The sequence below is a fragment of the Xiphophorus maculatus genome, chromosome 22, assembly GCF_002775205.1.
Source record: "Xiphophorus maculatus strain JP 163 A chromosome 22, X_maculatus-5.0-male, whole genome shotgun sequence".
In the NCBI taxonomy this organism is placed as follows: domain Eukaryota; kingdom Metazoa; phylum Chordata; class Actinopteri; order Cyprinodontiformes; family Poeciliidae; genus Xiphophorus; species Xiphophorus maculatus.
Window position 1 is genome coordinate 16,596,358 of NC_036464.1, and position 15,077 is coordinate 16,611,434.

The 15,077-nt window shown below is 36.5% G+C and overlaps 1 protein-coding gene across 2 annotated transcripts in view; it reads right to left on the minus strand.

Moving 5' to 3' along the window:
* Window positions 1-15,077, minus strand: part of LOC102235247 (cGMP-dependent protein kinase 1) — a 93,366-nt gene that overhangs the window by 41,672 nt on the left and 36,617 nt on the right. For both annotated transcript variants that reach the window (XM_023327931.1, XM_023327930.1), the window contains exon 3: window positions 14,881-14,994. In XM_023327931.1, the coding sequence (XP_023183699.1) occupies window positions 14,881-14,994 (114 nt within the window). The remainder of the gene's footprint in view (window positions 1-14,880; window positions 14,995-15,077) is intronic.

Sequence of the window (15,077 nt, forward strand, 5' to 3'; positions counted from 1 at the left end):
ACTTAGTCATTGCTAAAATTTTAATCATAAGGTCTTAGTTGAAACAGTAGGAAACCTACAAATGCATTTGTTTTGTGAAGCTTTTCGTATTTCAGGTCATTTTCCAGCTGTCTGATTAACAAATAGTTACTTTATGTTGGGGCAGAATCTTTTTGAGCTCATCAAATTCATCAGTAATCTTTGAAATAAGGAGAGTACATAAAAATAGGAAAAGTTGTTCTTTTTAAATATAAAAAAGAGCAACACATTTAATTTTTGCTACATTAAAATGTCCAATAATATCTTATGTTTCTCAAAAAGTTTTTATTTCTTACATTAAGTGAAACAGAAAAGTTTTGTTACTTCCAAAACTTACCTGCCTTAAAAGCAGGGCTGTTTTAAAAGTGCAAAAATACTGTAAGTCTCAGGTGGTTTCAAAGATTAAAACATCATTCACCAGTCCAGCTCCATAATACAAACTTCTCAACCTTTGCTTTCAGCATATCTTAACTGGAAAGTCATGTGTTTCAATTAACATTGTATTACCATGAAAGCCCACAGTAAAATAGTGGTTAAAATGGCATGTTATTTGTTGAAATAAGCAAACAATCTAACTTATTTCAAGGTTTCATTCGTTCACATCTTCAGCGTTGTATTTCTAATTTTATGAAAGAGAAGCATTATTATGTGCTTTTAAAGAGGAATCATTTGTACGCTTTGAAAGAAATTTTTGAGGTAATTTGAAAAACTACCTTCACTTGTTTGGTTTTGCTATTCATTTCTTTAAAACTGTCACTGAAAGTTCACAATTTATACAGTTCTACATGGACACCTCTCATGGATGCCAGTGTCATATATTACATTTATGCTGTTGATGATGCAATGGGATAATTTTTTTTCAAACACTGGAGCAATGATTCAACAACCAACTTAAAAGAAATCTTGAACAGAATCTAGGAGCACAACTTCTGGTTTGTATGCCAGAGTTTCAAAAATATGTGTGAAGATTCAAATGTAATTAATACAACTGCGCCAATATTTTGTTCAAACTCCCTTTGCCAACTAAACCTCAACAAAACACTGTGTGAATAATGAAGCATTTGTTAAGCATGGTGATAGCAGCGGCATGCTGAGGTTATTTCACTGTCAGTTGCACAGATGCACTGCAAAGGGTGGAATAATGAAGCACCTCAGCGTAACATCTGATTCAATGGTGCCTAAAAGTGATGCCAAATAAAAATAAAAATAAAAAATTAGTTATGTTTTTCACCTTTACATGTTCAACAACAAATTAAAGACATAATATTTTAATGGAATGAACAAAGCAGTGTTTTTGTGGAGAAGAGATCTATAAATTTAAATATGGTTTCCGTATTTAAGGAAAGAAATTCTATTTCTGAATGATTTTTTTTCCTATAGAGAGTTTTGAGGTTACGCTTTGAAAACTCTTACTGTCTATCGAATGGATGCACCAAGGTCTGCTTTTGAAAATGACTGGATGTTTTGGTGTTCTTGTCTAACATCTCATTAAAATGAAAGCAAAAAATGTGCCAATGAATTATTCGTCCTCTACTTATAATCTGTTATCATATTCCATATTAAGAACATTTGTATTTCTCAGCACCTTTTTAAATCATTGCAGTAAACCGTTTGCCTTGTTTATTTCTTTTAAAATGTGCATTAACTAATGTGTGCCTGAGGGCCTCATTTATGCGATGACCTGTGTTCAGAGCTGCACAAAAACCTTTGAAGGGCTGCAAAACCCTTCCAATGGTGGCACCTTTGACGACGCAGATCCACTTGGTGGAAACACTGAGCGATCCAATAGGACAATGATCCCGCATCACATCAAATTTTGGAAGAACAGGCTAACATTGACCTTCTTGAATGGGTTTTATCCCTAAAATGTAGGAGCAATGGATAATAAAGCAGCACCATGACAGGAAGCCAACCAATTCAATTAATCCTTTCTGCCGAGAAGAATTGTCACATATTGCAACTCTAACAGTCTGCAAAAAACTCATGGTGCCGAGGTTTAGCTTGCTAAGAGATACCTAACTAAAAATGTATTAGAGATTAGATGTATAATCCACAACAAATCTAAATTGAATTTTTCATATCAAAATTTAAATTGGTTATTTCACCCTGAAAAAAGAAAGAAGTGCCTTGTGTAGCCACTGGCTGTACAGAAAATGACAGAATCTACAATATACAGAACTAATGACAAACAGAACAGAAGCAAACAAGAATGCTTTGCAATAATAATACAAGCAATATGGTTGTGATAATAATGGTAACAAAGGGCAGTTGGCTAATCACTATTATGAAGGTGCTTGTCTATAAAGGGAAATACTGAACAAAATTAAAGATAAACTGGATCTTCAGAGCAATGGCCCTGAAAGGTCAAGTGTACGTGCAGGTTATTGGACCAGGGGACAAGTGAATCAGGTCCAAATGTCACACAAATCCATCTTAAAGTTCATCAGAAATGTAAGCATTAAATATAAATGTTAACCTTATGCTGGTGCATGAAGACAAGTCAGATGGAAAAGTCAGAATTCGTTAGCATTGATCCAATCTCCTAGAAAGCTAATGGAACTTGTGCAATTGACTTTTTGTATGAAGCAAGACTGATATGGTTTTTAAAGTTTAATGATGAGGAGAGTCACGACAGCAATTAGATTTAGATTGAAATGATACATCTAATTAATGGATACACACTGTTCATGTACACCCAAAATGCGAACTGCAAAGAATGGGATAAACTGCTGATAAACCATTGATGTTCATTTTAGTGGTATGGCATATTTGTATGAATTTGTGGATCAACAGAATGACATTATATGAACAGAAGGGCATCTAACATAGAACATACAATTGATAAAATAAATAATGAAAGAGTTTAGTTATTAGTTATCTTTTTTACAAAAATGTGGCTTTGTAACGTGTTCAGAACATTTATTTAATCTAGAGTAACCTATCTAAACTCTGTCAAGTATTCCTTACTATATCCAGAGCTGTAAGTGATAAGAAAAACTTTTGTGATAAAAAGGAAAAACTATTTTCCTTCCCCGTTCTACTGTACCTTAACATTAATCAAAAACTTACTTTGTTCTATATAAATTGCCCTCTTCTTGGTTTGTGAGATAAATTCTAATTATTTATTGTCTTCAGCATAATGGATATTCATCAAGAAACCATTTTCCACAGAGGAAATCAGTTTGAATAACACTATAAATTTCAGTCTTGCCCGGATGCAGAAAATCAAATGGAGGAAATGAAGCGCGTTTGCTATTCATCAGCAGGCTGGTTATTTTTAGGTCCAACCTCCAGGTTGCACCAGGTGAAACTTTCAAAATGTGCCTTTTTTCTGTGGATCAATTCAAGCCCTGTACTAAAAAGTGTTGAATTACCAATTTTGCATGCTAGAAAAAAGGCAAAAAGAGCAACTTAGTAAACACTGCCAGGTCTGTTGTAGTGATTTCATATAACAGCATGCAACAGAGTGATTTTTATTTTTTTGGGGGGAGGATTCAGCGAGCACAAGAGAATTGCACTTTTCATCTTCTCCAAAAATAAGCACAGACATAACTTGTTGCTGCATGTCATGAGGCCGTCTGTCAGTAAACACAGATGCTTTGCTTCCTGCTGAGAGAGGAAAAAAACATTCAAATCTCTTCACCTAAAAATAACTTGAGAATCCAGAGAGAATTTCCCACCTACTGCTTGGCTTGTGCCGTTGTATGTTTGAATAGACTTTTGATTATTTCTTGTTTTGATGAAACTTCAATTATTCTGACAAGAACTGCCTCCACGATGTGGGACTCCGGTGTTCTGCTTAGTGTCTGTAATATCCACAAAGAAGCCATTCAGAAGAATAATCATATAAGCATTAGCCAAGTCAGCAGGTGGCCCAGAGATTATTAATGTCTTTATTTCTGTTTGAGGATGTTCGAGGGGATAAATTATTCTGATATTTCAAATATTACATTTGACTGAGAATTTATTTATATGATAATGTCATGTTTGTTACATTCATCTTGCCAACTAATGCTCAACTCAAGGAGATTTGTCATATTTTCAAGATTTTATTTTTCTCTTAGCTGCCACAACCACTGAATGGTATGTTAAAAAAAAAAAACTATCCCCGGGTTGGCTTAGAGTTGCACTATTTATAAATATACTGTGCAGAATGTAAATTTGAAACAGGATCCAATAACATGCTAACCATTTATAACTACTATTTCAAAGAAAACAGTCCATAAATGTGAGTGAGTTCAGTGAGCTCTTCCAACAAAGCTTAGACAAGTTTATATTTACCAACGGGTTGCATCACCGCTTCATTCTGCAAAACTCTCACGCATTCCTCACTTACAGGAACTGAGAGGACCAACTGGTGTAATCAAAGCGAGAGGCTTTGCCCTATCCCTACTTAATGTAACATTTCAGAGATTAAATCATTTGCCTCGTTTTATGCATGTTTTTTAAAGAATGGCAACATTTTAAAAGGTGTGCTATTTATATGATTGCTTTCTTTTTCCACTAACTCTCCAATGATTTTCTGTCTGCTCCTTAATAAAAAAGGTTTTTTCAGTTGCTGTCCATTATTTTATCCTCCAGATCCCTCAACAGTCTCAGAAAGCTCTTTAATGAAGGCCAAAAGATAGGACTCTCTGTATTGGCTGAAATGTTGCAAACCAACAACCAGTGGTTAGTGTATACATTTCTTAAAGGATCTGCTCTTATTAAGTGACAATAATGGATGGTACACAGCTTTTGTAATACTGAAAAAAGCCAACAAATACTTATTCTAGTAAAGAAATAAACACCTTTTATGTTAGATTTAACAGAAAGAATCATGTAACATTAATTACAACAAACAAACAACTAAATATTTTTGAATAACAGCAGCTTGTAGTTGAGAAAATAAATATATATAATCAATTTTTCTAATTTCATGATTCTACCAGTTATGTCTTTGAAGTTTTATTGGTGTTTATGCTCTGAGTTTACATTCGCTTGTATAATTTCTGAGAAACCACCAATGAATATTTTAATATTATTGAGGCATCAAACTTGTATGGTTTTTTTTTTTATTTTTTTGAGTTGATTCTTAACATTCACATTTATTCTATGAAGTATAACAAAATTATATATTGAAATAAATAGAGTTTAAATATGCTTCCTGTCATATTGAAGGGTTCCTCTTCAGCATGATAACTTTTTATTTTCTACAGTTTTCAATTCATTCATATTTAGAAGACGATCCTGAGATTTATTATGAAAAAGATCACAATGAAACAACTTTGACGGACATGTAATGTCTAAAACAACTGGTGTGCTATGAAAAAAACAGTACTGTGCTGTCCCTTACAGTGTTATCGCACTCACTGCAGGCCTCACAGCATGCAAGCGTGCTGCTCTCATTTTTTTATCAAACTGTTACAAAAAACAGCAATCAGTGCTCTTGAATGGAAACCATATTTCCCCCTTTGATCAGCACAGCAGTTCTAACTGCACCTGTTTGAAAACATATTGTTAAGTGGTTTGTCTATTTAGTTACTCCACCAAAATGCTGACCTCTAAACTGATATCCACTCTGATGTTACAGCATTCTGAATCTCAAAGCCAAAAGTAGAAGGGGCAAAGTCTGCAGGTCAAATTTCAGTTCCTAAAATACCCATTTTTATGGTGAGTTTCCAGTGAGAAGGATGAAGTCAGAAGACATATTGTCTGGCAGAAACAGCTTGGACATTTAGCAAACTGGCACCCTAAACTAAGGACTTAAAAGCTCTCTGGCCAGTCTGTCCCATTTTTCCACAGTACAAAATAACAAAAACAACAGGGTTTCCCCCAGTGTATTATAAGGCTTATGAGATACAGAGAAGGTTGGTATTATGCTGAGAAAGTTGTTTTTATCAAAAAGAAAAATGTACAAGCTTCAAGACGATGTTGTTATAGACAACATTTATTTGTCCACATAGGACGTCCTTCTGTGTCAGATGGCATTTTCTTTAAAAAATAAAAAAAACAAAGGCTGGCAGCGCTTTTACAATATAGATTTGTTCAATTTCTTCAAAAATGATCATCAATGAACTGTAGTTTATTGTCTCACTACCATCCTCCTCAGTGTGAACACATCTCTGTAAAGCAATGCTTATCACAGATCCAATTGCTTTTCCAGTTTAAATTACTGCTCACTGCTATTTTGAGTCTTTCTGTGCATAATCTACAGTATTTCACTTACTATGTTTTGGTATGTTTGGTATGCACAGTGGCACGGTTGATAGCACTGTTGCCTTGCAGCAAGAAGGTCCTGGGTTCGAGAAAAGTAAATCAACAAGATATAGTCGCTTCAGCTGCTCAACATCGTCTAATGGAAAGATTCCAGTGCATATTATCTCATTAGCCTTTCCCTATTGTCTCATGAGACAAGTGTAAAAATGTCTAAGAAAAGCAGCTGCACCTGCAGGCCTGTTTTCTAAATCATCGCCATCTGAAGCAGCCTCTCTTGGTGTTTTAACCTTTCAAGTTGTCTATAGCCTCAGAAGAGATTCTAGCTCAAGGCTCACACCTGCGCACCAACTTAGAACTGGGACAACAACAGCAGCAGCAGGGGCCCCTCAGTCCAACTACTCACAAACACAAAAAAAGTATAGTGAATCACGGGAGGAAGTGGAAACAGATGACAGAAAAAGCAAAAAGTTAACTCCAAACTGACTTCAAACAGCTGGGGAAGGAAAATGCTCCTAACCTCACCATGGTACCACACGGGGTTTTTTTTTTGCATGCTGGCAACAGTGCTACCATGGCAGCCATGGAAACGGAGCGGATTTCTTTCCTACTTCATCCCACAGGATTTCTATCTGCCAAAGCTATTCTTTCTGTCTTCTCCTCTCTGTTGTAGTGGTGTTTATGGTTATCTGCTGAAATCCTTTCTCCCGTGACAATTATTATCCTAAACCTCTGCATGTATAAAATGAACATAGAAAAAAGATTTGACTCTCAGATATGAACTATTTTTCAAAAATCGTAGACCAGAACTGTTCTAAAACATCCTTTCAGCAATTGTTTTATAGTTGCTGTAGCTCTCCTCACAGTTCAGTCACAACTACAGTAATGTTATCTCGGTTCCTTCTCTGCCTTTCTAATTGCTTGTTAGTGCACAAGGCTAAAGTGTGCAACCAATTTGCCATTTTAGTCATTTTGCAGTTGCATCATTATCTTTTAATGTGTCTGTAGATCTTTCTCATCAGCCCTTCATTTCACTAAAATATGGCTCAACCTCTAATTAAGGTCAGCTCTATAAAATTGGAAAAGAAAATGGTTCAAGAAGGGTTAAACGTCTTTAATTCCTGATAAACCTGCCCCTCTGGTCATTATCCACTTTTACAAGTTGGTCATGAATAAATCCAGCATACAGCAAGTAAAACTCCAAAACATAGGGTTTAATATTACATTAGATAAAAAAAAAGGTTTCTAACAGTTTAGCAGAACCACAGAGTTATCATTTTTATTAATATACTGGCTTTAGATTCTGTGTTTATGAACTATTATGCACAGAAAACTCCAGACTAACTAAAGAGAAAGATATATTCTTTCAGAACTGAAGCAAGTATTATTATTATTATTATTATTATTATTATAATCTTCTCCTGCTAGTGTCTAGACAAGGACACTCTTATGAATGAAATTTCAATCTCAATAAGTTATTTTTTCCTGGATAAATAAACAGGTGTCAGGTTTCATATGTGTCCTCAAATTAAAGCTCATTCCTGTATTTTATCTCCAGCAAAACAAAATTGATTGCAAAATGCAAAACCTGCAGCACAGTCAGTAGTAATCTCCAGCAACGAAAATAAATAAACTAAAAAGCAAATGCATACAACATAGTTTCATTCTGTGTAGCACCACTTGCAAGGAAATTTATTTAAAGAGTTGAAAGTGTTTTTGTTTTTTGTTTGTTTTTTAGCCAGACACAAATAGGTAATGGATTTTGCTAATGGCGTGTTTCAATAATCACAAAAATTTAATTACAATACTAATTGGCGTTCTGTGGCTCATGCAGAAGTGATGGAATCTGGCAGACAACAGAAAGCTTCTGCTTACTGCTACTGAACTATTTGTGGAAAATATTAAAAATGTTTCATTTTGTGGCATCTATGAATTACTGCTCATATGTGAAGCATACCTGTCAGAGATGCAACAATAGATAATGTTTCCCACAGAGAATTGTGGAGTATTATTGCTACTATAACCGAGAGAAAGAGAGGAAACTGGCATACACACAATCTGACAAGCCTTGTGTTTTATTATTTAAACAAAAAAAGCTGTTATTCGCCACCGTCAGCACAAGCCGTCATGTTTAACTTTGAGCCTGGTTCTCCTAGAAGTTGCATCCTTAAGTTTTTACAAAGAAAATACGCTCTCAGTGGACAGGGTGAGTTTTTTGAAACACTGCGCAAACTGTGCTGCACTCACACTGATACATTAACACATGAACATTTTCTTCTCTGAGGCTGATTTCAAAGACAACTGCACTCACGGCAGAAGGAGGGGTAGTATTACAGCAACACACTCAAAGACGTCTCCAGAACCATGTTGTTGCTTCTGCTTTATTGACCAACAGCAGATCAACGTGACATGATCTGCTGTTTTTTAGTCAATCGAGCAATTGTATACTTTTCTTTTAAATACAGACAACTTAAAAAGGAACAAAACTAATTCGAAAATAACAACTCAGATAATTATATTTTATAGAGGCATTGGTCTGTGTAACTATTATAGACTCCAGATCACAGCTGCTAAAAGTATTGATGTGTTTTCTGGATGTTGTGAAATATAAGCCGACTGTTTGGCCTATTGAAAGAAAGTTGGTTAAAATGTCAAGATGGACCACAGAGTTTAATGGTAACATGTGTTCTGTAAAAGATGTCCTTGCACTCTCTGGAGGTCTTGGAGTACATTCTACTTCTTTCATTTTTACGAAACGGTTACAAAACAGCAATCAGTTCTCTTGAATGGAAACTGTCCCTTTACCTTCCTTTGATGCTCTCAGCATTGATCACTGCACCAGTATAGCTGACACAAATGGACACATATACAGATACAATGGTCACTTTTAGTGTGGTGCATCACAGTTAATGTTAGACTTTTGGTTCTTTTGTTGGACTTTTGGTTCCTTGTTATATGTTGTCCTTCTCAATATATGCTTGTCACAGTTTTCTTTTTTCCATTTATTTACCGACAAGAAAGAAAATATGTTTTCTTTTTCTTCTGCTTTACAGAAATTGTATTTGTGCTGATCTATCATGTAAAATGTCTCTTCCAATGAAATACGGAGAGGGACTTTTTTACTTTACAGAATTATGCTACATTTTCCAATAAGGTAAATATTTTTTGGCTGTTTGTTGCTTGCAAACAGCTCTTTAAATTGACTTTCATAAAGTAAAAGATGCACACTGTAACTGATTAAAGATTTCGTAACAAGAATGATGCTCTGGGTCTTAAACTTCTGGAAGTAATACTGAGTGGGGTAACTTCTATCTCTATAACCATAAGTCAGTGAGTCACAGTGCAGACTCCAACGAGCCAACATGCATATCTGTGAAGTGGAGCCGTTCATCTTAAAGGATATATTTGCTTATATCTTGATTGGTCAACAGTAGAGGGAATAAAAATATTTCATCATAATGAGAATTCAAGGGATAAATGTCAAAAAGCTGGGATCATTATGAGAAAGAAAATGTCAGTTTGAGATTAATGTTGATGGTGAGCATATAAAACACAAAAATATACTGCTTGGCACAAATATGCATGGAATTCATGTATGCATCTGGCAGTCAGTGGTTTTTGCTCCCTTTTAAATGTATCCTAGCAATATTGTTGACATCAATTGATGAGAGCAATTACAAACATCATATTTTTATCTAAATACATCCTACTTAATTTCCAAATTAAAGTGGACTTTGTGACGGTATTTTTTAGCTATAGATTTTCTAATAATTGTTCTCTGTAGTTCTAAAAGTGCTGGGTCAGATCTGGAAACAATTTTAGTGAGTGTTAGTTCAAATATAATCCAGTTACACAGTCTTCTCAGCAACCACGCTACAAAAAAAAGAAGTATTCGCTAGGGTGTACATACATCTCACTGGGAATCTGCAATAAAGTAGGACAGAAAAGACGAAGCCCTGATTTTTGTATTGGCAGAAATTGTCTCAAAGTCAGTAAATGTTTGACTTTTTATTATATAATTCATGCATGGAAAGAGCTTCGGGTCTAAAACCTGCACACACGCCATCTCTCCTAAGGAAATGCACACAATCAATTGTCTGCTAATGTGTGTCGGCTAACTGGAAATACCCAGCTGTGCCCTAATGGCTTCTTTCATACACAAACACTCCCTTATACGTCATCTGGATCCCCCCTTAAATACTCTAAGAAGCCTTGAAGTTATCACAGATTTATGACACTGTCAATGTTTACGAGCTAAAATCTTCATGTGTGTAACAGTTAGTCCTCCGAGAGATGAAGACAAAGACTTGCTTTTCCATCAATGCTATAAAGATGGAGCTTACAGATATAATCTCTCTCACTGATTGCATTTGAGTGACTGGCAGAGACATTACTCTCTTAGAGATGACTGCTCTGAAAACAAGGCCTGGATTCCCAACAGCCTTTAATCTGTGGCGTTACTGAACAATCGTTGTGTTTGTCTGTCTTGTATGCATTTGTGTGTGAGCCCCGTGTTGTGGAGTTAAATGGGTATCACAATGCAGGTCGCATGTAGGTATTGTATGTCAAAATTGTGCATGCAAGCTGTGAATTCATTCTGATGCATATGATTCAGCACAGGTCCATTGTTGTGATCAACACTGTGACAGTACAAAACGTCCCTCTTTGTTATTCTGACAGCAGTGCACACAAGCTGAAGTATTACTAACATGATCTTTAAGACGTCATTTTGCCTTAGGATATCCTCTCTATTAGACTGATTTTGTGCATATAAATGGAGAAACTGACAGTCAGCGACTCATATGATTATCATCCATTCATACTGTCTCTGCTGTCAGAAGGAAACAAGATACACCTCATAAAGATAGCAGATTGAAATGAGATCGTTTTTGCTTTAACATTACTGTGATAAAATAGCCTCATAGCTTTGACAAAAGGCTAGTTATATGCAGCCTCCAGTCGCTATGAAGCTAAACTGACTTGAAGTGGAGGAGATAATGACTGACTTTTTATTTTAGGAGAAACTGTTTTCTGAAACGCTCAAGGCTCAGAACCATTACTTTCTACATGCTGATTTACATGCAGGCACTGAGCTGTAAATTTAGGAATTATTCATTTTTGGTCAAATTGGCAACTTATTCTGAACATCAAAAGCAAGTTAAAAAGCTTGGGTTTCATGTATCAAGTCGTTTTAAAAACTGTGATTTCAAAACAACACATTTTTTTGTCTTTCTTGTTAAAGTCCTGAAAGTAATGCAGAGTAGCCCCTCATTTAAATGCTGATGCACATGGCTGATCAGCTGGCTGAAAGACGATTCCTACTCCTGGCGTAAAAAGAAGATAAATTCAGCTATTTGGTATATTTTTGGTTCCCAAAACAATCCTTCAATTGACACTAAAGGAGCACCACTTGTTACATACTTTTACCTAATATATGTAACAATATATTGGAGTAAACTGAGTGGGCAGTTTACTCCACTGCCTCCTCAATTGCAATGCCTGTGTGACATAAATTTCTTCATCTGGATCTGCCAACTAGATGTCTGCAGATGTCCGTGTGCAGCTGAGCGTTTTGTGACCATGGTGGCTGTGTACCCCAACAGAGATGAAACAAATCCCATTCTAAGCTTGGTGCCAGGTTGAGCACATAACCAAACACATTACGAATTTAGGACTGAAAATGTGTGGAGGAAAAATAAGCTCCACTGATATTCTGTGGGGACATGAAGTTCAAATCGTACCGATGCTTAGATGCACTTAACAGTTTGCAAAGACTGACTGAAACATACATTTAGAAGGATTTATTTCTTCTGCATCAGAATTAAATTTAAAATTTGCACTTGCAACTTAAAGCCAACAAAATTTGGATAGTAAACTGCAGATTCAAACAGGTTCTCTATGAAGTGGAAACTAATGTGAAAGGTTCTCAACGGCAGTGTTGGTATGAGAATTCAAATACCTGTGTATCTGCTTCTTATTATAGAGTTTATTGGTAATTAATTTGTCATATACTTTCTCTGTTATTTGTTCATGCTTTTTGTGGTACTATGCTGAATAATGTTTTGATACACAATCCATTCAAAACACTTTGATATTTAAATGCTTAAAGAATTTATTTTTTCCTACTGTCCCCTTCTCCCGTTTCAAGACAACATAAAAACTACTTAGTCTGCAGCCTTTTGATGGAGTTTCCTCCTTCTATTGTCACTGCTGCCCTGTTATCATCTCTATTTGTCTCTCACTCAAACCTTTTTCTTCCGCTTTTATTTCCAGTCGGCATCTACCTGACTGCCATCATGTGGAAATAATGCGACACAGCTTGATGACAAAGGAACTCTTCTGAGTCTCAGGAGAGTCTCCGGCTGCATGTAAAATCTTACTTCATTTGCCAAGACTGGCTGAGTCAAACCCCAAATGAGGCCAGAGCTTTACACTTAAGTGCCTGTATCTAGGAACTAAACATAACATATTGATTAGACACTAAGGGGGACACTAAGCATCCTGGAAGGTGTAGTGCTGCTCATAATGTCTGCGTAAGTTATTTTAAGGGCTTGTTTCTTTAGGGAGAATGCAAGCTAGCAAATACTCTAAAAGGATGAAAGGTTGGGGATGGAAATATTCTTTTCAATGTGCCGATGCAGGAAAATTTTACTATGCAATTAAAATAATTGCATAGTAATTTAACGAATTAATGGTAATTAATTGAACAAACCATAGCAGTTTGCAGCTTCCCAAATCACCCTTGAAATCGTTAAGTCAACATTTTTAAAAAGGCTCAGAGTTTAAAAGTTGCAGCAAAGAAATTGTGAATAAAAATGCCACTCTAACTGTTCAGGTCCAGTCTGTCTGTAGAATAAGCATGTAGGCCAAAAATGTGCATATAATTTCTCTTCTAGTGGTCTGAAAAAAGGTCTTAGCAAAAGTTTGTCCTTCACGTTGTGTTGGAACTGCAGGGTTTTTGAAATAACAAATACAGAAATGAAACAAAAAGTACTCTTATGAAGAAACAAAATATCTAATCACACTGAATATTTCATAATAATCTCAGTTCAGAGCAGCTGGTTCCTTCATCAGTGAGCCACTGAAGTCACTTTGGTGAGTCGCATAAGTTTAAGATTTTTCCTTATCAAACTTTGCCTTAAGAGATGTTCTCGTCCAATGCAAACCCAATACTGCTTATCGTCTTGTATTGTGAGATTGTAAGGTAAACTCCTAAGTAAAAGCCTTACCTCAACACAAATAGGCGGTTCATCCAAATTCTAAAGACATAATTATTCACAGAGGGGGACTTAGGAGATTACTGTATGTGATTAAAATTAACTGAGGCTACATCCTCCTACAGAGCTGCATGCACAGATCAAATTAAACTGCTTGATTGGAGTGTGAGTCTCCGTAAGCACTACTGGCTGCATGATTTCCATTAGAGACTATCACCTTTAATAGACACCCTGGCAGCTGAATTCCTTGGTACATTCATGTGTAGCGACACGCATTAAAGTAAAGACAGTCATCCTAAGAGACAGCGCCAGTGACCCTGTTAAACCAAACACACTTTTGCCTGTGTAGACAATTACATCATTTGTTCCATGCATGGATTTTTATTAAAGCGCGGCAGGAAGTATGGGCCGATGGGCTGGTAGATGGGCAAAATAAAACACAAAAGAGAAAGCCAGACACTCTGTCGCCAGTGGGAAGGGGAATATTTTATCCCGTAAGAGTTGGCTCATCTCCCCGTGGACACCTGTTGCCATAGTAACTAGAGCTGGGAGTTTGGTCGGTTTGACTGGTTCGTTGGACTTGAGAAGGGTCAGCACAGGCTACGCAAGTTTCCAACCATGAAATGGTTGACCCCGCCTCGCCACACTTTAACATGTGAGGATGGAGGAACCTTTGCCCTTCATGTATTCATTAAATCCAAGGTCACTATCTGATTTTTTTTTTTATATAAGACTTGGAAATATGAGCCAGCTCTTGATATAAATATATATTGAAATCTCTTCTCAGTACATCCAGAATATCCAGAATGTTCCTTTGTTTCAGTTCGCCCCAACTCTGACCTACCTGCATCTATCTTAATCCATGCATACAAATATCCTTTCATCAATTATACCATGCCTCACCTCGTCTCACCTTTTGTCTTTTTATTATTCCGCTCAAACACAAATTTGGAGCTACTTCCTATTTCTTGCCTCACCTAAACACACATTTTTCATTTTGACATGCTATCTTGCGAGCTTTCAAATGTGTGTAATCCACCATCTGTCCTGTGCTTTCTCAGTCTCCTCTCTTTAATCTATCAGGCCGATTATTCAAATTGCCAGTCTGATGGACCACCTACTCACCCACTGTGCATCTCTCTGAGCTGGGGCTCTGACATGTGAAAGAGCAAGAGGCAGTAAACCTTGACATTCGTCTCACTCCGGGTCTCGCAGCACACTTGGCTGAAGTGTTGCAAAAACTCACACTGCTGATGGGCAGCTTTTGATAACTCAAGAACAATACTAGACACACATTCCTACTGCAACAGACCTAAAGTCTTCTACAATGAGACTGCATATTTCAATGAAGTTGTGTGTTCAATGCGTCAACTTGTGTCGCCTTGGCAACATGTGGACATTTCAACACGGACTTGTGTGGAAATGTTTTAAGGTGTCTGTGAAGACTCACTCTTGACAGTGGCTGTCCTGGTGCAGTTGTAGAGAATAGCCAGCTCCCCAAACACCTTTCCTGGCCCCATGGTGCAGAGCTTCAAGCTTTCCTTTGTCACCTCCACCTTACCATCTGAAAAGGGCATAGAGATGCAAAGAAGCATTTATTGTAATAGTTTCAGCTTGCACAGTAGATAAGCCAAGTTTGACACTAAA